At 38.5% G+C, this 25,240-nt stretch overlaps 1 protein-coding gene across 3 annotated transcripts in view; it reads right to left on the bottom strand.

Moving 5' to 3' along the window:
- Window positions 1-4,644: 4,644 nt before the first annotated feature.
- Window positions 4,645-25,240, bottom strand: part of pla2g4ab (phospholipase A2, group IVAb (cytosolic, calcium-dependent)) — a 29,421-nt gene continuing 8,825 nt past the window's right edge. For 2 of the 3 annotated variants that reach the window (XM_088425611.1, XM_088425612.1), the window contains exons 5-19: window positions 23,979-24,092; window positions 23,804-23,841; window positions 23,515-23,659; window positions 21,285-21,421; window positions 19,384-19,606; window positions 19,181-19,295; window positions 17,127-17,264; window positions 16,941-17,030; window positions 13,887-13,952; window positions 13,023-13,153; window positions 12,826-12,937; window positions 11,889-12,073; window positions 11,552-11,741; window positions 8,525-8,682; window positions 4,645-6,348 (exon numbers count right to left, since the gene is read on the bottom strand). In XM_088425611.1, the coding sequence (XP_088281737.1) occupies window positions 6,193-6,348; window positions 8,525-8,682; window positions 11,552-11,741; window positions 11,889-12,073; window positions 12,826-12,937; window positions 13,023-13,153; window positions 13,887-13,952; window positions 16,941-17,030; window positions 17,127-17,264; window positions 19,181-19,295; window positions 19,384-19,606; window positions 21,285-21,421; window positions 23,515-23,659; window positions 23,804-23,841; window positions 23,979-24,092 (1,998 nt within the window). In that variant the 3' untranslated portion in view covers window positions 4,645-6,192. The remainder of the gene's footprint in view (window positions 6,349-8,524; window positions 8,683-11,551; window positions 11,742-11,888; window positions 12,074-12,825; window positions 12,938-13,022; window positions 13,154-13,886; window positions 13,953-16,940; window positions 17,031-17,126; window positions 17,265-19,180; window positions 19,296-19,383; window positions 19,607-21,284; window positions 21,422-23,514; window positions 23,660-23,803; window positions 23,842-23,978; window positions 24,093-25,240) is intronic. The other variant, XR_015866984.1, reaches the window with a different exon arrangement.

Raw genomic sequence — 25,240 nt, 5'->3', positions numbered from 1 at the left:
ATATTATTCTCATCACCATAACTAGAAATATGGATTTGTCATTCTAACTGCAGCTCATTATGCTCATAACACATCTAGTGAAAGGTTGTCTTAAGCCTAAAAACAGTATAAATCATTTAATCTGTATTGCAAACCCTTAAAGACAAGATACATTTTCTTTGTGCGTATTTGAATCCCTTTATACTTAACTTGACAGCATAGTGATTAATTGTTAATGCTGAAGGCAGAAACAGTCCATTTCACAATTTCAATGTTAATATTCAAATTCAAGATCATTTGGCTAGGTTAGAAACATGTTTAAAAAATAGATAGTTTTGGTGGGGCTAACATTAGCAGCTAGCCTACATCATCGTTAAGGTGTTTAACATACAGGCTAACATGAGTTTTGTATGTTTCATGTTGATACACATTGACCACAACTATTTATAGACTATTATTAATATTAATTGTGTAGTAAAAATTAGTGTTAGCTTATCTTGTCATTATTGCTAGTTGCGACAAGGATCTTGCTGACAAGGTTTCCAAATGCTGTGGTGAATTCACTGTGGAAAGGGGCAGCATATCTCCTTCCTAACGAATCTTCTAACCCCTTGATGTCAAAATGTCATCCCTCAGCGAGAGAGCGCAATCCTAATTTCACCTTACTATGGCCCCGCTCTAAATGGTTTGTCAAATGACTGGTCCTTTTTCACAAAGTGGACAGGTTTTTAGGTGTTGCGCACAAAGTGCACCTAACGATGATATTTTTCTTGTCTTTATCTCCGACGAAGTCAAATTTGGGGGGGGGACATCACTTTCAGGCTAAAGCTGCATTGAAATGCATTACTTTACTTTCATTTGTAATGAGTACAATATTACTATTTTTGTGTGTGTGTAATATATTACATTACCACGTCACAGTGAAAAGTAATGCATTACATTAATAACTTTACTTTTGTAATGCATTACTCCCAACACTGAATATCATGTTTACACATTTAAACGCTTTAAAATTTCTCATGAACACTAAAAGGCTGGACTGAAATGCTGTGAAATTATCCGAGACTTGGATTGTTTGAATTGGCCGAGAAATATGGGGAAATGGGAAACGGGAGATTTTGGTGTGGACGTTTCTGGGAACTGGGCAAGGTTGGGGGGGGGCAACAATGTCCTGAATGAGCTGACATTTTTTTTTTTTTTTGTCATTACTTAAACATTTGGTGAATTGTAAATTAAAATATACTTAAGTAACAAAAACTATGAAAAAATGTTGAATTATTTATTGAAAAATGATTAAAACCGAATGTTTAACTTAAAAACAGTTTTGCACAACTTTATGATGTGGATAATGTTTTATGACCCAGAATGACTTTCAGTTCACAACTGTGCATTTTCAAGAGTTAATAGTTTGAATTTCTTGACCTCTCAATATGCTTAAGAACATAGTATTTGAATTGGAAGGTGTCTCCAAACATTTGACTTGTCACTCTTACAATTTGTCTATTTTATTGTGAAACTATGTGATTTGTAGAATGTGGGGATTATTGGAATGTGGAAATTAATTCCAAAGATTTAATGGATCATTATTAAATGTGTGGTTTGAAGAAGTGTGGGAAGGAAGAACGTGTACAATATCTCCATTGTTTCTTAATTTAAAATCTATCATTTCAATTGCTTAATTTTATAGTGAAAGTGTGGAACTTGGGCAATGTGTCAGTCATTGGAATGTGAAAAGTGGTTTTCAAGATGCTTTGAATGAGCTGAACAATTTGAAGTTGGAATGGTTTGAATTGGTCACAAAATATGGAATGAGTAAATGTGTAAAATATGTCTTTCCTAATTTGGGGATTTTATTGTGAAGATTTGGGAAATCTACAGTGAAAAGTGTTTAATAAAGGGAAGGTGGAAATTTCTGGAACTTGAATTATAGTTCACAAGATGTCCTGAATGCTCAACAGTGTGATGTTGGAATGGGAAAAATGAGAAACCGTTTTTGTTACGTCTCATCCACTTCAAAAGGGATTTCCGTTTGTTAGTGTAAAAATAATATAATGTCATTTTGGGAAGAGCGGGAATTTGGTGAATGTGAAAAATAGTTTCTGAATGAGGTTATTATGTTGGTGTTGGAACGATTTGAACCGGTGCTAAAATATGGACAATGTAGAAAGGCGAAAATTGCGGGAATAATTATAGTGCAAGGATTGAGTAAAGAAAAACAACGTACATTGTTCCGTCGCAGTCACAATACATTTTTTACTATATTTTGAAGCATGAATTAAACTTTAATTCTTTGGTTTTCCCTTTATAATGTGTAGACTTGTAAAATCAACATTGAGAAGCCCTACAATTTAGTTTGGCGGGCCCCTGCTGTTCCAGCCGGTATGTAAACAGATGATCTATACATCCTTTTGATTGGGTAAATTTCCATTTGTGTTTGTGCGTGTGTGTGTGTGTGCGTGTGTGTGTAAGGGGGGCTTACGTGCTGATTCATGGTGTGGAAATATTTATTTTTCTGGCGTTGCGGGGGTGGTCACTGGTGATTCCTGAAAGCTCCGAGTCACCACGGATTTTAGGATTTTCCTGCTCTGTGAAACTTTGTGTTTGTCAGGAAGTGGGGGAAACTTTCCATATTGAACTTGAGCCCAGTGAACTCTCAAGGAGTATTGGACATAACACAAAAGCCACACGCACCCCTGAAACTGTCATATTTACTGGGACTCGTGATGTCGCGATGGCAACAGGTTCTGAAGCTACTGCGACTTTTTTTTTTCTTGTTTGTTCAGGGCTGATTCTTTAATTTCCTTATCTGCTCCGTCTAGACTTGTGGCCTCCAGTCGGAGAGGGAGTAAAAGTTATTATTGCATGTAACACACAGTATGGCATATTCATAGAACAGGGACACACACACAAACACACTCTTTGTGTTGCGTGCATAGGTTATGAGTGTGCTTCATGAAGGATTTAGGAGTGCCCCAGCCCAAAAGTGTTATATGTGTGAGTCAGCACATCAAAAGGTGAGAAAACAGGCGCATACATGACCTTCACGTGAAAGCCCCGAGGTAATGCACTTTACCCATCATTTCCTCTCGTGCAAGGTGCATACCAGGGTTTGGGAGCGTGTCTACAAATGAGTTGACAGATGAAGAGCTAAAAGTGTGTCTGTGTTTGTTTGTCTGCAAGGCGTCTTACAAGCCCTCCAGATGCTCTACGTGCAAGAAGAAGGGAAGAACTCCCTGTGAAGTATCTTAAGCACATAATTAGTTTTCCCACATGATGAGAATTTGAGATCATTAAATGGAATCATATAATGGCTTGACATGTGTTGGGTGGGACGTAAGGTTTCTGGATTTTTGGAGGTACAGTGGACCCCCGTGTTACAACTTCCCTGATATTTTCATGTTGCGACGTGGAGTTTTTTAATCCCCTCTTTATGACATTTTCTCAGTTATGAGAACAAAACAACTGTCATGACCCTAGGGGCTTGGCTGTATTTGTTGTTTTGCCTCCATCTGCCGTTTTTAGGTAATTGCACTTATTTACTATTGCCGTTTAACTGCTTCCATGCCACGTTACTACAATGTTGGTCTGCTATTGGTCTGGGGGAGGGTGGTCTGCTATTGGTCTGCCCCACTTGTTTAATAAGTCAAGCTTTGTTCGATTGTGAGTGGTTACAAAACCGTATTTATCCAATCCAATCCAATCCAACTTTATTTGTTAAGCACTTTAAAAGAGCCACAGCTGACAAATAGTGCATTTTAGTGCTTAATTCAAAGTTGAAAGCCACAGGTCCCAAGATTGCTAGAGATGTTAAAGAGAGAAGTAAGAAGATGATTTACATGCAAACGATGCTGGAGATAACCCTATTTAGGGAACATGGGCATAACAAGCGGCACTCAAAGGTAAATAAATCTTTTCTATATTTTTTATTTATGAGGTTTTCTGATTGTATACATGTACATTATACTGTATATACTTAGCACTTACTATACTCATTTGGTACCAATTTTTAATATGTATGTACAATCTTGATGTTTTTACCTGGGGTTCTGAACGCATTAGCTATTTAACATAGGTTTGGAAGGCCCGTCATACGACGAATTCGCCTTACGACCCCAACCGATGAACGGATTAATGTCGTTACACGGGGGCCCACTGTACCTGCTGTTTGTTATTTTGTACACCACTGGGATCCTAGAACAATATTTAGGCATCATTATGAAGCAGTATAGTTGCTTCATGGATTTGTGACGTTTTTGTTTTAAACAAAACTTAAATGTAAAAAACATGAATGAGTTTCGTATAAACTTCCCATTTTCCAGGTCTGTAATAAAAATTTGACATTTTGCTGTCACAGTAGCTCTTGTGCATTCCCAGTTGAAAGTTGAATAACTTTATTGAAGGTATGAGCAATTTAATTCTGATAATGAGCATGTTAAAAAAAAAGTTAAAACTTGTAAGTAAAAATGTGCAAAATTTTATTGTAATAATATAGATACTGAGTAATCAATAATAATAAAACAGAAATAAATATATTTGACTTTTACTCAATAATGATGCAATTCACTTTGTAGCATTGATTTCTCTATCAAAATCTCAGTTCATAAAGCACAGCTGTAGACATTTTTTTTTCGATGGGAATCTCCACAAATATTTCAAAGGTGAAGATTTGCATTTGTGTCATTATATTTATTTAGTTTGATTCTATTAAACATAGCAATCATTTAATAACCATACCAGTCGCCTTAATTTCGTAAACCTGACACTTCAGAGTAGACCTAAATGATTAGCTTTTTAAAAATATAAAACATCACCATAATTAACAAATTCCAATCATTTGACCTATTGAAAAATGATTACCATTCATTTTGTGTGCAGTATGTGAAAAGATCATTTGTACACACAGCTTTGACTAAATTCTGCAACAGGATAGCTAAAAAAAATAAACACAATCTGGAGTAACAACCTCTGAAATATCCACATTTTAAACAGGGTTACAACACTAATCCCCATTTCTCGTGCACTCACTTGGTAAAACAATTCAAACTCAAAATATAACTAGAACAAAAGTAAAAAAAAAAAAAAAAACACACGCACATTTAGTGAACCCTTAACATCACTGAAAAATGTTTGTTGTTGTTTTGTTTTCTGGATATCTTCCAAAACAATGCGCTGCAATATGAATTCAAAAGTGGCCGGAAGCATTTCAGTGTAAAATTCCACTGCGGTTTGTGTGTGCAGCCTTTGAGTCCCTGCAGGTAGAGGTGTAATGTGTCAGATTCCAGGCTTCCACTGCTGGAGGTATAGGTGTAGTGTGTAAAATTCCACTGAATGAGAGTTACCGTTTAATGATGACACTTCACACGAAACCTTGCCTTGCCTTCATCTGGCCTGAGATCCACTTCGAGGACCGCTTAAAAGCCGGTCAGGTTGAGGAAATGGCCTCAGGAAGACATACCTAGGCTTTATCACAAAACATAGCCTGAAACAACACAGTTAGGATAATAAGCACACGTTTCGTCAAAATGTAGAGACAAGCGGTGAGGCCGTTTCTATGGTATCAGGTGTTGTTTTTGCACAATGGTCGCTTTTATATGAGGCACTCCCCGCTCCCTCCCTGTAGGTGAGTAAACAACATTGAAATGTAGCACTCAGCGTGTTTAGAAGTTACCATCAAACAAATGGTTACAACTTTGCTTGCATGATTTCAGTCACCATTACATGTTCGGACGAGTCATTCCGCTTCAAAATAAATGTGTTGTATGGCACGATGATGATGGAAGGAAGTTCAACCAAACAGGTACAGTACATGTAAGGTTTTTACAGTGCATTCAAAGGTCTAATTTGGTATCATATATTATTTAGGTGGGATGCAAAAGTACTCAAGTCAGCGTGATTTAAAATCTGCGGGACAGTTATTAAAAAAAAAAAAAAAAAGCTCTGTGACTTAATTGTTTTTAAAACAGAAAAAAATAATAATTATCTTGCTGCTCACACAGGACGAAAAGGTCAACATCCAGTCTCAGCCAGAGGGAAACCAAACATCAGCTGTTTCCCAATATGTGCAAATGAAGCCAGGTGAAAAAAAATGTCAGTGTGTTTCTGACTAGTAAACTTCACTCTTCTTTACTAAATCCCTTTTAGGTTCAGCATCAACACAACACAACACACAGTCGTCGTTATTTTCTAAAAACAAAATGTTTAGGGGTCAAAACATCAATCCAAAGTGTCTGTCTTAGAGCAGGGCTTGGCATGAAGATTCCTTTTGAGAAGCCTCTTCTTGGGGATCTCACAGAGGGAGAAGGGCAGCGTGGGGTTTGAAGGATTCTCCTTCCGGGACACGATGCGATCTTTGATGGCATCTTTAATCACCTTCAGGAGGCAAAAGGAGGGATTAGCTTCAATAATAGTATCCGAGGAGTTGTGTGACCTGACTCGCTATTGGAATAACTGTCACTACAGCAATAGCATGAAATTCCTTCAGCTGCATTGTTACCATATGTCCTATTTTCGGAATTTTCAATGCATAATGACCGATTTTCAAGACATTACTTGCGTTTAGTTTTTTGCCATGTCTTTGGCACTGTCATTTCCAACAGCCACTGACTCTTGATGGATGGATGGATGGATGCACTGGAGCATTTATTTACATTCAACCTTCAGATGTTTTACATGATGCATGCTTTGATGGCAAAATTGCATTACACTCTCATATTTCAATGTATTTGTATTTGGCAGCCATTTTGCGAGGGTAAACGTTCCCATCATTATTTCTCAACTGTTTTTAATAAGGTTCACTTTTTGTCGCTGTCAAATCATGCCATTAAAGGAGGAGCCAAATCAAGTTTTTCTCCACTTTAATATATTCTTTGCAGCCCTATTAACCAAAACCCAGCATTATGATCAATATTGCATATGTGCTATCTAATTTAACCAGCAAAATCCACTTGTTTTATCAATCTCAGAGGGTGGCCGTTTTTACATTTGAAAATGATATCACAGTTGCTCAGGGTTCACGTGACCGATCACCGGTGACAAATAGAGGTGAGCCGTGATTGGTCATTACAGGAGCCTTGAGCAACTATGACGTTGAAAAAAAAAGAGCATGAAACATTGTTTTTTAACAGGTACACAAATTACTAACCCTAAAATGTTAAACTGAATGCCATGTTTACACAAATTAAGGGACAATGAAACATTGAATGTAAAGACTTGACTTCACATTTAATACAAAATTTACAGAAAAAGCCCGGTTACCTAGTTTTGTTGTTGTAATTGGCAGGCATTCTGCACAAACCTATGCACCACTATGTCTCAGCGTCATTTTATATTCAATTTTCATGCCATCCACACGCAGAATGTGAGCTTAGAATCGCCAAAGGCACACAGCACAAAAGGGGCTTCTTGTACTGCAGCTACAAATACTCAGATCGATGCTTATTCTAGTCAATGGAGGTTTACAATAAATGGGATTGTAATCAAATCTAATAAGAACTTTCCGGAATATGTTAAAGTGTGAAACAAGGGGTCCGTATGCCAAATGTCGATACAAAGGGAGCTCTTCTTCACTTGCTCCTCTGGAGAATCCAACCACAGCTGCGTAAACCATGAGAACATCAACAGGCTACTGGCTGAACAGGTGACACCCAACATAAGAACAGTGAGAGTTTGGTCACAGGGAAGCTCTGCAGCAGTTTGTTTATAAAGAAGTACTTTTCAATTTTAAAAGAATGAGTGCGTTTATCCTTAATATATATACAGGATTTTGTTACAGCTGTGGTCTTTTTTTTTTTTTTTTTTTTTAGTGCTCTAGGAATAAAGTTGAGTAAAGCTGTCACTTTAGTCGCATTTGCTATACTAAGTGATTTACAATGTAGGTCAAATGTTTGCAGTGCCTTCAAACAAGCTAGAACGTAATTTGCACAAGTAGGTTCACAGGCATCCTTATCTTTATTGTACATCTGTCTAGCAGCAAATTTTGGATCATCAGCCAAATGACATTCTTTCACTTGGCCACCTTTTCATTTCCAAAAGCAAGTTTTATTACCGTTCACCAAAAGGTTATCAAAAAGTATAACTTCTCGTAATGGCTTTTACGTCAAGGTTGTGGGGGATAATGCGAATTAAAAAATACAAACAAAAAAACAATGAATCCCAAATGTTGTTTTAATTCGGGAGGCGTGGAGGGATTTTCTAGATGATTTGCGTGGCCATTACGTCACTCTTGACTCCTCATTCAGCTCGGAAGTGACTCAGTTAGAGTCAATGAAATGCTAGGTTAACCTCTCACAGTGATACACCTTGATAAAACTTGTAGTAACCGGAGAAAGTTTTAATGTTTCACCATGATGATGAGAAATGAGTGGCCAAGCAAATATGCAAAGCAGTCTCAATGACCTTATTGAACGAGGGCTAGGAAACCTTAACAATACACTCAAGGAATTTGCTGCCACCTGCTATCAGAAAATACATTTAAAGAAAAATAAATAAATAAATAAAAAACTAATAACGTACTTAAGCCTAATAAGGCAGCAAAAGCAAAACTGACCTCCAAGTTGTTGAGCGTGTTGAATTCCATGAGGTCGTGGAGTCGAGTGTAAGCCTCGTTGGAGTACTGAAAGTTGAATGTGGAGAATGGTGACTCGGGGTCATCAAAGATGTCGAAGTCCGCAAACTCCTTCTCCTTCTCAGTCTCTCTTGGAACACCTACCCGTCAGAAAATTAAAATCAGTACAGAAGGAGGGACTAACTTAGCTCATCAGTGAATTGAACAGTACTAAAAGATTTTAATTGAGTTTTACTGAGACAATTACGCAAATATCTTGTAATACAGCATATCAATTATTTTCTTAACCTTGTGTTGCTAAATCAGGAGCGCAAAACAATAGAACCAAAACCGCAGCCACAATAATGAACACAATCATACACATCCAAATTTTAAAGCGATTACAATTTACAGTCTTCCTTTTACATTAAAAAAAATATGTTTTTGGAATGTGGAAAGATGTTTTCGAACTATGTGCTAGTCAATAGGTCTTCGGGCGGCCAGCTGAGTTTTTTTTTTTTATAATGAACCAGTTGATTTGAGTTTAATTTCCATTTTACTTAGTTCAAATTACTTGTGGAGATGTTGCTCATAAATCAAGGATAAAAAAAAAAATTAGACATTTCAATGCAGAATTTTAGTTGCACTGGGTTTGTGTGAATGCCAAGTAGTAGGGCTTCCTGGTTGGAATCCCAGCTTTCTTTCTGTTCTTTCATAGGCTTTCCTCAGGTATTCCAGCTTCCAATGCATCTTAAATTAAATTGGAGACGATGGTCCAGTGGTATTTACTATGGATGAGACTGGTTATTTTTTTAATCGATTGGACATCGTTTAGCCTGGTCTACTCACAATACAAGTGAAAAGAGTCAAGTGATTGGAATTCATCTTTTTTTTTTTTAAACAGGAACAATGCAGTCAGAAATATTTACAAGCTTGCAGCTGAAGTAATACAACATATATACCAGGTAGGTTATAGATAATGCTAATTCCCAACCCCGGTCCCTATTTAGGCTCTTCCAAAACATTGCTGCCCAGTATAAAATGTAAAATATACATCGATTACTTAAGCTAAAGAAGTTACGTACTGTAATCTGAACATCAACAATCCATCATTGCACAAACACTTCACTCAGTTCAGTAAAATGTACAATATCTATCGATCTCTAACCGTCCAAATGTCCTGCAAATATCCCTATTTGCAGGTTTGCTGAGCTTTTGGTTTTGCTTTTTTGTCTCTCAACAAATTGAATGGCTTAGGTGCAAGCTTGTTTATACACATGTAAAAAAATGTGAAAAAACCTTAATAGTCAAAGCTACTGTCATGCAATATGAGATGTGAGAAAAAAAATTATGGCATGCGCGCATGTGCAGCAGGGTGGGCTGGCAAGGTATGTACAGAATGTGTAATTAAAATAAAGCTGTTTAAATTCCCTTGTTTTGTTTTGAGATTTATTTTACATAGAATTCATGCCGATGTGATTTGCTTGATCGCAATCGACTGATGTTTGCCTTTTTATGCAATATCAGTGATCAGCTGTAAAGTCATAATTATCTCAGTGATGAATTATGTCATTGATCGGTTCTGCGTGCTGTAAATGATTTTATGTACAATACAGAAATGTATTAACATTAAGTGTTTGCATTCATTATTTCTGTCACAAGTTGTTTTTGCTTTACCTAAATGAAGTTTCACTTTAGAGCTGGCCAATTCTTGAGGTTATGGAAGTTTTTAGGTGTGCATGGCGAAGATTGTTAAACCGTGTCAAAAATGGTTTATTTTATAAATATTCAAATAAAAGAAATAATTCTATAAATAAATAATAATGAGTCCATGATTCTCTTTTTCTCATTTCAGGACGTAAAATGTTTTTTTCTGCTTGAGAGAACACCAATACCAAGTCTGAAAAAAGACATAAAAAATCTGCGTGCCTAACATGCATCCATGTGTAAAATAAATTCACGCATGACGCATTACAAAAAAACTAATGATATTTGTTCTAAAATTGCACTATATTTATCTTATTCATACGTACTTTAGTAGATACAGTATGAAGACTTGAAATGTGTCCAAGACCTCTGATACATCCCGTATATGAGAACTTTCTTTTGAGTTCATTTTTTTTTAAATAGAGAAAGACAGAGACAGCGTTTTTGAAAGATTTTGCCCAAACTCATTTTTATCCTTGAACAGCGATACCAAAGTCAGTAATGTAAACCTCAACAATACACGAACAATGGCCCTTTGTATCCCAACTGCTGCCATTATAGGATACATGCCTAACATGCATCCATGTGTAAAATAAATTCACGCATGACGCATCAGCTACTTTTTGAAGAAAATTCTCAGACATAAAGCAATAGGCAGGAAAAAATTGAAGTTTGGAAAATTCAAACAACCAATAGGAAACTGATTCAGCGTTCAGTCTGGATAGTGTCCTTTTCTACAAACTGGAAGTCCTTTTATGGAATATGCCATTGGTAAAAAAAAAAAAAAAGCCTTACATAACTTTCATAAACAGACAACGGAAGTATGTGGGCACACGGCTGACTGAACATAAAGAGGCACTGGAGAGGGGATGAAGCGGAGATGAGGTGTAGGGATGTCTTTGTGAGGATGCATAATGATAAATGACCTGTTTACACATAACTCTCCCACTACACTGACAGATTCCCTACCGGCACCTGGCTCCTTGAGGAACCATCAGTCTCACAAACAGCTCATAAAATACACACGGACCGCCGCCGTTCCTCTCTGTGTGTGCAAGGAATTCCAGACAGCAAAATGTATGCGGGTTTACACTAAGACACATAATTTCCATCGATAACCACAGCGACCCTGAGCACACATTTAAATTGTGAGCAATGGGGCGAAACTGGCGAGAAATAATTATCTGTCCTCTAGAATTATCGCGTAACTTCAAGGAAGCCTTGGTTCATGTGCCATTACGGTAAAATGGCATAAAGGGCTGCAGTTAGAATGTTTTTCCTTGCGTATACACTGTGGAAAGCTCGCCATGTGTACGCTCTTACCGGGCGCTTTGAACATCCTGAAGTTGATGTTCACCAGGACAAAATGGATGACAGTTGGGCAGTTTTTTTCGCCTTTTTTGGGTTTGAACACGTAGCATTCCTTGAGGCCCTCTCGGTCGAAGACTTTGGGATCGATTTTCGGGAATGGAAGCTTGTTCATTCGTGCCCACTTTTCAGCCAACAGGAGCTCCTGATGTGTACATTAAAAAATTATGAAGTGGTTTTGCATGTCGATTAGGGCAACAGAAAAAAGTTTCCCATTTTCGGGAATTTATCCATCTGAATGCACTGTTAAACCCCAAGTGTGACTCTTTCTTGACACAAAGGGTACACAGACCTTAAACGGAGGGCTGGAGTCACTCGGACGTGCAGAAAAATCAAAGGAGATGATAAGGTCGACACCACGTTGGGGCCGTAGGATGAGAGGATAAGGAAGGTTGTAGGTCAGGCCACTGTCCACCACATGGATTTTCTTACTCTTCACATCCAAGGGCTCATAGATTCTATCAAACTCATCAGGGTCTGAAAAGGAACAATTTAGGCAAACCATAAGCATAGCAGATGTGTTGGCATGGAAACACTAAACAAAACAATATAGTATACGTCGTATGTAGGGATGGGACAAGATCTTGTGCGACGAGATCTCACGAGATTGAACGCCACGAGATTTCTCAAGATTTATTTCCTTTTCACTTTTTTTGGGGGTTAGGCTTATTGAGCCTAACAATAAGTGCAATGGAAGGCAACTAGGCTGATGGAGAAGCGATATGCAATATTGCGGGCTACACTCCTGTACAGTAGGTGGCGGTATACACCTAACCCTTTTTTGCAATCCGCCGTTAATTGAAGAAAGAAGAAGAACACGATCAATGGAGTACACGGGAGAAATACACAATTGACCGATTACCGGTACTTTTAAATGATCAATGTGGCGATGTTTTGGTTTTCCAATCGAGGAAAGCAAGCAGCAATAGCAAGCGAGCAAGCAACAATAAGAAAGGCTTTTGCATCGCCGCTGGACGCACCCAAGTGCCAGAGCTACCAAAACAACACGGGATATTGGTATGTATATCGCGCTCGCTATGAAGCCATTTTTTTATGGTGGGCGAGAGTGGATTTCGGCCGCTAATTGACAACCTTGAGGTGACACCCTTGACATCCCGCCAAGCGTGGCATGATGAGATTGAAGGAATAAAACGAGCCAAATCCTGATTGCGGAACGTGTGCATCTGTCTGCTTTTGAAAACAAAACGAACATTGCTTGTTGTTGTTACCTGTGACAGCATCCACCTCCTCCTCTGGCGTAGGTGCAGAGCAGACGAAGCCACTGACAGGAGAGAAGGGGATGCTGGTGTTCAGGTTCAGACCCAACATGAAGTTATGTACCTGGTGCAACAGAGGGAGTAACAACAATGTGATATTTCAATTCATATATGGGACGAGTGATGATGACGGTTTTGCTTTTGGTCACCTTTCCAGCACGACCCTCTCTGGTGTTGAATAAGGCCGAGTCACTGAAGAGCGACGTGAACATCCTTTGCACCCAACTAGCCTGAGCAGTGCGATGATACTCGTCCTCTGCCTCCTGGTTCTCTGTGCCACCTGAACACAATTTTTTTTAAAAGTCAGTTTTGCTACCTCAAGATGACATATTTGAAAATGCACTGACAAGAACCTCACTTTTATTACAGTAATTACTGTTTTTGTAGGTTCAGTGCAATTTACAATGAGCATTTTGATTTTAGCCTCGTGACTAGTCTGAATCAGTGTTTTCCCATCTGGCTTCATATGTGCAGAAAAAAATATCATGAGAAAATGAGAGTTCAACCTGTAGCAATGGGGAGTAATTTGTGGGCCATGACCTGATAAAAGTGATCTGGGAGTTTGTTTGGGTTCTAGCTATTTTAAAATGATTCTGTCTATCATCAAAAAGAAATGCAGGGGAAATGTGCTTTCTTTGGCTTTTCAAAATGTCTTGAGGTGTGTTGTGCAATCAACTGAAGCAGATGGGGTGTTCCACATGCTATTATGCAATTTAGAGATGAAATCACAATTCTTGTAGTACGACTACTATCAGTCATTTTTAAGCAGTCCATATTTTTTAATTTCCTTTCCACTATTCCACTTTTATTTATTCGCCCAACATTTGTACAGTATCATGGAAAACACATTATTACAGAGGGAACAGTGTTGATCCTCTGGACTTCGGTCTTTGCTTGTGAAACATGCAAATGGGATACTTTCCAGCGATATGCAAAATGCGTGGTCAGGATTTCCACTTAACAAGCAATATATGTTTTAATAAGTTAGCAATGCATCAAAAGTTGTAGCTCACCTTTGCGGGGCTCGTCCTCATTGTCCATGCTGTCTTCTCCAACGATGTGCTGTGGTTTGATCTGCTCTGTAAAACAAGATATGAAACATTTGGAAAACATAAGTGAAAAATGAAGCCACAATTAATGCAATTGGAAGTGTAAACAGAAGAGGATAAAAATACTGTTCCTCTGACAAGAAATCTATCGCTCGTAAAAGCAATGCTATTTGTTAGGAGTTTTATCATCGAGAATATGGCATGAGTCTTTCTTGTGAGTGGTGCTAAGTCAGCCCTTAGATCATTCAGAAGCTCCAAAATGGTCTTGCTAAATAGATGCTACGTCACAATAAATGGTTTCTAACATTTCATAAATGTTTACCCTGCTGAAAAAGATCAGTTGTTCCAGTTAGATCTCGTTTTTCCTTCATCTCCTCGTCATGGTCATGCACAGTGCCCCTGTTGAGTTTCCACCACAACTCATCTCAGGGTTGATAAATCACGTTGTGCAAGCTTGCTGTAGCTGGCGCTAGTGGTTTTAGGATGGATTGCCATGACAACACAAACGTGTAACCTTCATTTGAATATTGAATTGTACGATTGTGTACTGTATTTGGTTTCGTATTCGCCATGTTGTTTGCTGTTTTCTAAATTGTAATGGTCTAATGATTATTATTTGGAAAACAAATTGTAAAAAAAATCCCTTCTAGTTCAGGTTGTTTAAGCTTGGGAGCGCAAATGCATGAGAGGGAGGGATCTTAGGTGCCTGAATCAGCTTCAGGTTTATTTTTGTGAGCATCAAGATTGCACACGGAAATCTCTAGTAAATCGGGTCCTTATTGTTCAAAACATCAACACTGTGTCCAAAGGATTTGGAATTTCTTTCGACAAATGTTTTACACGCCCAAAATAGACCTGGGCAGAAACGTAATACAGACATCAAACAAATGAATTCTTCAAAAGGGTGGAGGATTTTCCACAATGTGGCACAATCAATGCTTTGTGTCTGTACATGCAAAGGTCATCCTACACAAATGTGTTCGGCCTAAACAAACAGAAAATTCCCTGGAAGTTGATAAGTCCTAAACTGTTGTGGGAACAACAGACCAAACCTTATTATACACACAAAGCCATCTGAAGGTGTGAAGATAAGTATGCGCATAGAACCAGAAAATGTATTTGTAAATCAAACAATGCAGTCATGACTTTAAATTGAACAATTAACTGAAGAAATTGACAGGTTTTGCACATTCCAATGTTATCATATGTCATGTTATCTGACTTAATTTTAGCATTATTTGTATTTACTCAACATTGTGCCACAGGGAATATGCATTTTTCATGAATAGTGTGAAGTAGAAAATGACTTGTTCCCTTGAAGTGTTTTGTGTTTTGTTTTGCACTTTTGTTCATCAAATTTGTTAGAAGAAACATAACCATGTTTTTAAGTCAAACCAATTAAAATGCAAACTGCAATTTCTAATTGATTCAAGAATAAATGAGACTGAGATCTATCAGTCTAGAAAAGATTTTGGGACTTTGGCAAATAGTGATCAGTGCAATTATCGAGAAATGGAGAAAAATGGTCAGCCTCCCTAAAAAACTCCAGGAGTGCATTGACAGTCCATGAGGCCACACAAGCATCCAGAACAAACGCCAAAGAACCACAGGCCTCACTGGCCTGAGGTTAGTGGTCATGACTCAAAGACAGTGAGCTAAAATGACAGTGTTCCAAGGCAAAAAAAAAAAAAAAAACTACAGACAAAAAAAATAAAATAAATGAAGGACAAAGTCTTATCTGAAATTTTCCGAGAAACAGCTTGACAATACACAAGGCTTTTCGGAGCGCTGGTGAGACAAAAGATGAGCGAATTGGACGGTGTGCGGCCCAATACCATCGATAAAAATAACACAGCATTTAACAAAAAGGCAATGACATACCATGCCAACAGTCAAACATTGTGGTAACGGTGTGATGTCTGGGGCTGCCAAGCATCAGTTCGTGCCCTCAAGCTCAAGCCTACATACCAGCAAGACCAGGTCTGAATTGCTAAAAAAAACAAGTTCAGGGTCATTGGGGGCTCGAATCTATTCCAGCCAACATTGGGAGAAAAGCAGACTACACCATGGATTAGTAGCCAGTCAGTTACAAACCACATAGAGACTGACAAGCATTCACAGTCACATTCACACCATTAACCAGTGAGAGCTGAACAACCAGTGAGAGCTGAACACACATGCATGGAAGTCGGCTGACTCTTTTCAATCTCACGCTTTGTAATTATAGCTATTATAACTAAACCCAGATTAATTATCCTGGTTGAATTAATAAATCTATTACCAAACATTGTTATAATTGGTGAACTGTCTAATTCGAAAACTGCCCAAAAGTTTCATGTCGCCATTGCCTTGGTTCTCATTAGATTGTGTTTAGAGCTGCATTATTTCTCTGTTTTGTTTTGTTTTACATACCTCTAAAATATTTTCTTTTTCCAACATACATAAAAGGAGGGATACTACATTCCATTTCAAGAGCCAATGCCTCGTCTCAAAATGGTCGTCATTTCAGAAACTACATCAACCAGCATGTATCACAAAGCCAACAGGTGTAGCTGCTTAAGCCACCTGATAAAAGCAGGCCTCGCTGATTGGAAACACGAGAGGACCGGGGCACTGACAAGAGAAAAAGAGACACTGAAGCAAGAAGAAAGTGAAAACAAATATGGACTTTGATCTTTTGACTAGTTGTTTGGATTACCTTTACGTTAAACTTTGTGAAGAAAGTAATATTGAATTCCGAAAACAGACATTATTTTGATTATTCTTGACCACCTGTTTTGATATAATTTATTTGAACTTTGTTGGATTGATTTTAACCCTATTTTGTGTGAAAACATAACTATTTTGGAGTCCGTCAGCCCTGGGATACATCAGACTACTTTTACTTTGGAAAACATTGCCCGAACCAGTTACTGAGTCAGTTTAAAAAATGTGGCATTGCTTAATAGTTATTTAGCTGTCATTTTTCTTTTCCACTAAATAATAAAAAAATAGAAATTGGGGAAAAAAAGTGCTTACCTAACTCTTCCTCCATAGTGGAGCCTCCAACCGTGTCTTTGACCCCAAGCACTCTGTTGAAAAGAATGGAAAAGGCGCTGCCCCACACACCTGCCCAGACATAAGTATTTTCAATTTTTTTTATTGCAATTGTAAAGGGCAGAAGAATAAACAAACTTGTGCTCATCTTAGGAATTCTTTTCCTACCCATTAGAAAGTGAAGAGGGTTTTCTTCACACTTCTTGACAACTGTTCCCATGAAGAACTTGCTTCCAAACAAGTCAGGTGTCATGAAGGTTCCGTACTTTGCCATTCCAATTTCGTAAGGGCTAAATTCCACCCAGTCTGCAACAGAAAACTTAGTAGTAAGACCAAAGACTAGTATCATGCCCAGCTAGTCTTGTACAGTTAGCTTAGGAGTCTGAGTGATGATATTTCCGCACCCAGCGAGGCGCGTTTAATAAAAAAGGTGACTTAATTTGAACTCGCAACTCTCCTTTAAATTTAGCAAACAAGCAGCACAATTAACAGAACACCGAAATAGAGGATAACATTCCAAATAACTCACTTGCTTCAGATGAGCAGCCGATAGATATTATACAGTAAATATTGGAAGCTGGCTCACTTTTGATATTGCTGTTTTCTAGCTTTTCTTTTCTTTTTTTTTTTAAACACCACAGCTAACTGGATATTGCACATTTCTGGATCCTTCTCAGCTGATTCCAATGACCGCTGTAGCAGTCAAGTGCTGGAGTCACCAATGCGTAACACCACCCTGCCTGATCAACTGCCGATGAACACTGCACTACATTGTGGATGACTCCCGCCCAAAATGCTCTATTTCCTTTTGCGCAACCTTTGTGACTTCCCGCTGCTCGCTTCAATCAAGCCACCCAGACATCCATGTATTTTCTAGTGCTGACCCTGACTCTATTCAGGGTCATAGGTGAGCTGGAGCAGTTGATATGGGACAAAAGGAAGCCAACACCCTGGACTGACTGCCAGTGAATCCCAGAGAACATACAGAAAGAGTTTTCAATTAACCTAGTGTATTATGCATGTTTGTGGAATGTAGGAGGAAGCCAAAGAAGAACCGGTATCAGAAAGGTTTTGTACTCTGGGTTCCTCCCACATTCCAAAATCATGTCCGTGTAATTCAAGACTTTTAATTGTCTACAGACATAAATGTGAACGCACATGTTTTTTTTTGGTTTTGTTTTTCATATGCTGTATGTGCTCCGTGACCAAGAGGATGTAGGTTGCCTCTCAGTTGGGGTAGGCTCGAGCTCACATAATCCCTAACTTTAAATGGCCGTTGTTCATTTCCCTCCTAATAGTGGGTTATAGGCAGCACTATTTTTCAGGGAAGCCTTAATGTCTCATGTTAGGCGGTTAAAACAAGGAGGAGGTCGATATGGGCCTCAGGGCCAACCAAGTGGGTTATCCCACACAGGTAACATGAAAGTCGACTGCGACGGACAACTGCCTGTCATCATTGCATATTTGTTTGGGCTTGTACTGTATGACATACTTACAGTAAATAGAATAGCAACAAGCACTCCAGGCATGTGTCTAAAAATAGACACACAAATGCACGCAAACATACACTGACAATCATACTAATTATTGCTACTCAAGATCGCTAATCTTGACGGTGAGGTATTTTCCTAAGACAAGAAGTGTTTTGTCTCAAAGGAACAGTCGAGATAAAACAGACAATGCATGCTGGTCACAGTTCGAAAGAAAACAGTTTGAAGGTTATAATTAAAGTTTGAGAAGACCAACAGTAGAGGTTACCATGACAACAAGACAAATCAGTTAATCACTTTACTTCGCTAAATAGGACTGTGGTAAAGTCCCACTTTCTATTTTAGCTAGTTTAATACTGAACATGGGAGAAATGTGGAAATAGACACTAGTAATTTTAATATTATGAATAAAAGCAAAACAAATGCCAGGGAATAATGTAAATGTCAACAGTCTAGTCTTGTAGGTGGTAATAGTATAGCATGCAATGTAGATCAAGACATGTTCAGACCATCTTCAATGCATTAGAATTGTCACAAATGTATGGGTCTAGTCTACACAAAAAAAGTCAGACCATTAGAATTGTCACAAATAAATGGGTCTACTCTACACAAAAATGTCAGACCATCTCTTTAAAAATATTCTCCTTTCCACTTATGAACCTCAGCTATTTCTTACATGAAAAAGATAAACCAGGAAAGTATATGGAGATACTCAGAGGAAACCATTTTTACCTGCAAACATTAGCTCAGAAACATCTGGCTTCACATGCAGACAGGTGAATAGAGGAAGAGGACTTTGCGCCTGGTTTATTTTCTCCTGAATGTCACTTAACTTGATGTCCATTCTCTAAGGAAAATAAAAACAGTGACGATGTAGAGGAAGTTCTGATACTACAGAAAAAAAAAAAAAAAACATGAAAAAGAATCCAACTCACCGCGGGTATAAGTGTTTCCCCTATCAGCATACCGAAGATATCGGTGAAGGTAACTGGCTGTCCAGAGGCCTTCTTGCTCCACAGAGCTTGGATGTAGTTTGTTACATGTTGGGGCAGCAGAAGCCTCAATGGATTACTACTGACTCTGTTCATTAATTCCTTGTTTATCTCTTTTGGACCCTTGATTGGAAACTCAGGGTGCGAGTAGAGGGTGGACATATACCTGAAGACCCGAACATAGAAGATTTAGTAGTGGCGTTTGTTTATATAGAACAGATTTAAGTTTCAAAATTTCAAATTTAAAAGAACTGTCATTTCAGAGGTTCATCACCACAGGCCATCTAACACACAGTGACAAAAAACCCTGGTGGCAGAATGTGAAGGTCCTCTCTAATGATCATAAAACTGGCATACATTTTGTAGTTGTGGCTGTTAAAATGATGTAATCAGAAAATTAAAGAGGACGGTGCACTTGATTAATTGGGTGTCTGATTATGGTGCTTCAAACATCAACCAAAATATTTGCATATTTTTTTTACCGTTTTACCTTTATATACCTACCCATTTATAGAAGCTGTATACAAGTAACAGTGCAGAGATTATTAAAACTCATAACTCTTCTGTACGCCACAATATTGTATTCTTAATTTTATATCATTAAATTTAATGATACGATTCTGTAGATCTGTCATTCAAAACAGCAGATTAAAGGGATGCTGTCACATTCTGTCGGTTTTGTTTTGTTGTGGGTTTATTTTTGTGTAGTTGAGTTCTATTCAGTTGTAAGTTCATGTTTATGTTTCTCTCGTGTCAGCCTTTCCGGATCGGTCTCGCGTGTTCCTGCTCCTTGCGTGTCAGCCAATCCTGTTCCCCCGCCTCTCATTTTCCTCCCAGGTGTTGTGCATATCCTGATTATGTTGCATGGCATTTGAGCCTATATGTTTGTCTCCCTACTTCTCAGGTCATTGTCTTCTCACTGCCTAGGCATAACCTCACGCATGTTATTCGTCTTTCACGAGAAGCCTCACCTTCCCTTTCCCGTTTGTTGTTGACCCTAATTGATGATTGTTTCTATTTCAAGTATTTTTTTGGTTCCTTCTCATCCTTCCCCAGTTTGTGATCAAAGAGCATTATTTGAGCCTCATCCCTCACAGTCCTGCATTTTTTGGTTCCACTTTTCCCACGCCCCTCACCGTCATGCCATCCAACCGTGACAAATGCAAAGCAAATTCATTTTTAGAAGCCAAACGTTGGTGTGCAATGCAAGAAAGTTGTGAAAGGAGCTGACCTGAATATCACAATTTTAAACAAAGTCTTAAGTCACAGGTTATTAAATAATAATAATAATCATCATCATTTAATAAAATTATAGTCCAATATAAATCAAATGTACTGTAAGTGTAATGTTAAATATGACACGCGTTCAACTAATGTGTAACCAGGGATGAGAATTTATGGCCTTATAATAACGTCATTAATTAAATGCATTGCACCAAGGAATGCAATCTGGGAACCAAACAACAAAAAATATGCATTTACATTTGATCCCTGCTATTCGCAGGGAATAAGTATCAGGCCAATGAACATCTGTGTATAATTGGCATCCAGTGAAATGCATTGGGAGAAAACAAATGTAATTGTCAGTTTAAAGTTTTGATGATGCTTTAAGACCTAGAATGACTTTCAGATTGCTTATGTGCATCTTCAAGAGTTAACGCTTGGATTTTCTTGACCTTTTAACGTGTTTTAATTTGAAGTTTTACTGTCTGGTACCGTAGTTATTTACAGATTAATTCCATACAGATTGATATTATTAGAAAGGAATGCCAGTTTCAAAATTAGAAAAAAAATTACATAAGTCAGCTTGTTGTCTAAAAATGTGCCATCTTGGGTCTACCTACCAGGTGGATCCAGAGAGACCAGCAATATAGGTGGTACAATCTAGCACTCCAGACTCAAACAGGGCCTTCATCACACCCGAGTAGCCGACCATGGCACGAAAGCCACCTCCTGAACCTGAGATGGCAATAACTGGTACCTGTCTCACACAAAAAAGGGGCATCATCAGTTTGTATTTGAGCCTCACACTATCTCATCCTTTAGACTTCTAACTTCCCTTCTCTGCCTCCATAACCTAAACATAATGAGAGTTCTATCAGACACAGTATAATCCACTATTTCATCATGGTGTATTGTTTTGTCCAGTGTCAGCGTAAGTTTATGTCATCAGCAGATGTTTGAAAATTTAGACATTATTCCAGGAAACCCACAGAAAAAAAAGATGTTGCATAGTGACATGTTCAAACTGAAGACAGCAGCTGGTTATCTCATTCCTCTAGCACTTCCTGTACTTGATGAACATGACAAGGCCTGGGTGCAGATTACAAGGAGCCTCAAGGGCATCAAGCACAATCCATGGGAGCCAAGGAAATGAAACTCTCTCAAAATGTTGATCACAGTCTGTGTGGGTCATATTTGGATATGAGAATTAGCAATTACCTTGGTACTCTTGGCTTTGTTTTTGTATAAGGTCGTAGCTGGAAGCGAATCCACAACCTCTGCATGTGAGGTGTACATCTAGCTGACAAAATTTCATAAAGAATAAATCTAAATGTAACCTTTACTTAATTTAGACTGGGACCAAATAACACACGTTGAATATTTTGTATACATGTTTACTAGAAAGAGATTATATTTAGCAGCAAAATTTTAAAGTAAAATTAGGTTTGAAAGGAGAACACGGATCGACCGATGCAGGTTTTGTGATGGACCTCCTCCACTGCGGCACTTTTTGTTGGAAAGAACCCACCAGGCCAGACTGTGAGATGGATCTTACCGACGGCATCTCCTGCTGTCATGGCATCTTCGCACTGGACATTTACTGCTTAATTGAGCATAATGTGTTGTTTTAGGCACTTGGCAACACGTGCAACCTATTGAGTCTAGATGGGGGCTTCTCCCACCTGCGGTCCCTTCTCAAAGTTTCATAATTTCCACAGGTGGTTTGTAAGTTTTCCATCTTCTTCTGATATTTTTGCTCAATGGAATGCCATTGTGTGTATGTAATGTTCTGTGTGACCCTATTTGTGATTTCTTTTTCTCCTGTTCACGTCGACTGTTTCTCCTGTTCTGTTTTTCTCACACTAAAATATTATTTAACAAAGTGAAATGGCGCTGAGTTTCTCACCTGATTCCTAATATATTGAGTGCTAGCTGTCAATTGAGACCCATTTTGAGAAATCCTTAAAAAAAAAGGGTGATAAATAGAATGTTTTACCCAACGTGATGATTATCATTTTTATTCTGGCCATAATTGTGCAGCCCTACCCTGAAGTGCCTTTGTGTACCACCAGGGATACATAAAACTTTTTCATCACTTATCTTCACTTATTACTTAAGTTTGCTGACGAAAGATCACGATGGATGACAATAGGTCACGTGAGCCTTAGATGCCCTTAAAATTTGTAAACATAATGTAAACCAATAAAAAAAATGCAACAGATCAATTAAATAATTAAATAAACATAATACATGGCAAAAAAAAGGCTCTCACGCCCAATTAAAATAATGTTAATGCCTCAGGGTAATAAAGTGAGAACCACTAGAAGAATTGTTGTTCACACAATACCGATGTGCACTAGAAGACTGCATTTAAAAAACTGTATTTTGGATCATAATATCATGGAAACATGAACCTTTTTTTTTAATAATCTACAATTCATTTTCCCTACTTTTTAATCCTGAAAATTAATCAAATGGATTTCCATCCTTGTGTAGGAACCCTGTTAATCTAAAAAAAAAATAAATAAATAAAGTTAAATTGTAGTTTGGAATGAAAGTGAGAATCGCTTTGAGCAATATCTTCTGACAAGACATTTTTCCTTGACACCAAATGCTGAAACACTCCAGACAATCAAGCAAGTTTAACAGCTAAAAATTCTGTGGGAAGCTAGAGAAAATTAAGTTCACTTCCTGAGGCACCGCCTCTCCTTATGTGTGCGTCATCACACTACAAACAAATGTTATACTACAATATACTGTATATGGAAAACCCATGTGTGTTGATCTTTCTTTCAAGAGACTTCCATATGTTTTTTGTCTTGTCTTAACAAATTTCAGAGACTTGCCCACCTCTTCCGGAGAGCTGGGAAGGAATCGGGGCTTCTCCATGTCAAGCAGCTTCTTTATGCCGAGCATCACTCTTTCTCTGCGGGTCTGCCGGAACTGCTTCTCATTGTCACACAGGGCCAGGCTGAACCGTAGATCCAATTTGGTGCTAGAGGAAAAGAGACGTGCATTGAACCTTTTTCTTCATTCACCTTTTCACAGTTTAATGAACTTGTGATTCGACCATGCATTCAAATTAACTCAGTGGAATAAACACAGTGAATACAACTTATGTTTATGCCATATAACATACCAAATCTCCAGAAACATCTCTAAGTAGACCTTGGTTGCCTATCAAAACAATAACAAGGCACATTTATGGTATGTACAGTAATTTAATTTCAGCGCCTGCATGTTTTGTAAAATAACAATGAAACAATGCCACGATTACAAAGCTCATCATGCCAGTCTAATATGTTGTGGCTCACTTTGCCAATGAGGAAGGTCTCCTTCTGTTTGTGGCCCACTTTCAGATTGGAGATGTCAAAACTAGCAGTCCCAAGTGTCTCGTCCATCACATAATTGGCATCCATTAATGTTACCTGAGAAAGATCAATAGTCAATCAATCAATCAAATTTTATTTATATAGCCCTAAATCACCGAAGTCTCAAAGGGCTTCACAGAATGAAAAGAGGTCATACAGAGACATCTTTTCAATGTAAGGTACACAACAGCATCCCCTGTCAAAGCTCCCAGAAGGGGAAGGAAAAACTCAAAAACCCCAATTTGGGGAAAATCAGAAACCTCCAGAAGGGACCACAGGTGGGAGGAGCCCCCTTCCAGGCCCACAGGTTGAAGTGGATGCTGCATGTACCGAACACAGAAACAATATAAATTACAGAAAACATATTGTGCTATATAGTGCAGTGATGTCTTGACAGCAGGCAAAGCCATTGGGCAGGAACCATCCCGCATTCCAGCCAGGTGGACCGCAGACGGCTAGACTCCTAGCCCGTGATGGTCGACCAGCGCAGGACCCAATGGAGGCGGTCAAGTCAACCCTCACCATCTAGCTAGCCCCCTCTCCCGGCCGGAAGAGGGGGGCAGGAAAAAAGAAGAAGGCTGCAGACAGGCTAATTTAACTAAATGCTTTTGAGTATAGATGTGTTTTTAGTCGGGATTTAAAGATTTCTACCGAGGTGGCTGCGCGAACTTCCATAGGTAGGGCATTCCATAGTACTGGCGCGCGAATGGAAAATGCCCTTGATCCCGCAGACTTCTTTTTAGCCCGTGGGGTCGATAGCAAACCGGCATTTTGTGATCGAAGTTGTCGGGACGGAACATAAGGTGATACTAAGTCGACGAGATAGGAAGGAGCTAAACCGTGTAAAATTTTATAAGTAATTAACAACACCTTAAAATCACATCTCACGTGTATTGGAAGCCAATGCAGGTCAGCTAGAATCGGAGTAATATGATCAAACTTTCTCGTCCTTGTCAATAGTCTCGCCGCTGCATTCTGTACACACTGCAGGCTTTTAATGTGAGACATGGGAAGGCCAGAAAACAAAATGTTGCAATAGTCTAGGCGCGACGTAACAAATGCATGAATTAATGTTTCTGCATCGCTAAGAGAAAGAATAGGGCGAATTTTAGCTATATTGCGGAGGTGAAAGAACGCCGTTCTTGTCATGTTATTAATATGTGTTCGAAAGGAGAGAGTTGAGTCAAATATCACGCCGAGATTTT

Source organism: Hippichthys cyanospilos, chromosome 10 (genome assembly GCF_059441005.1).
Source record: "Hippichthys cyanospilos isolate Australia breed blue-spotted pipefish chromosome 10, RoL_Hcya_1.0, whole genome shotgun sequence".
In the NCBI taxonomy this organism is placed as follows: domain Eukaryota; kingdom Metazoa; phylum Chordata; class Actinopteri; order Syngnathiformes; family Syngnathidae; genus Hippichthys; species Hippichthys cyanospilos.
Note: the sequence above shows the minus strand (reverse complement) of the source record. Positions and strands in the feature narration are given on the sequence as shown.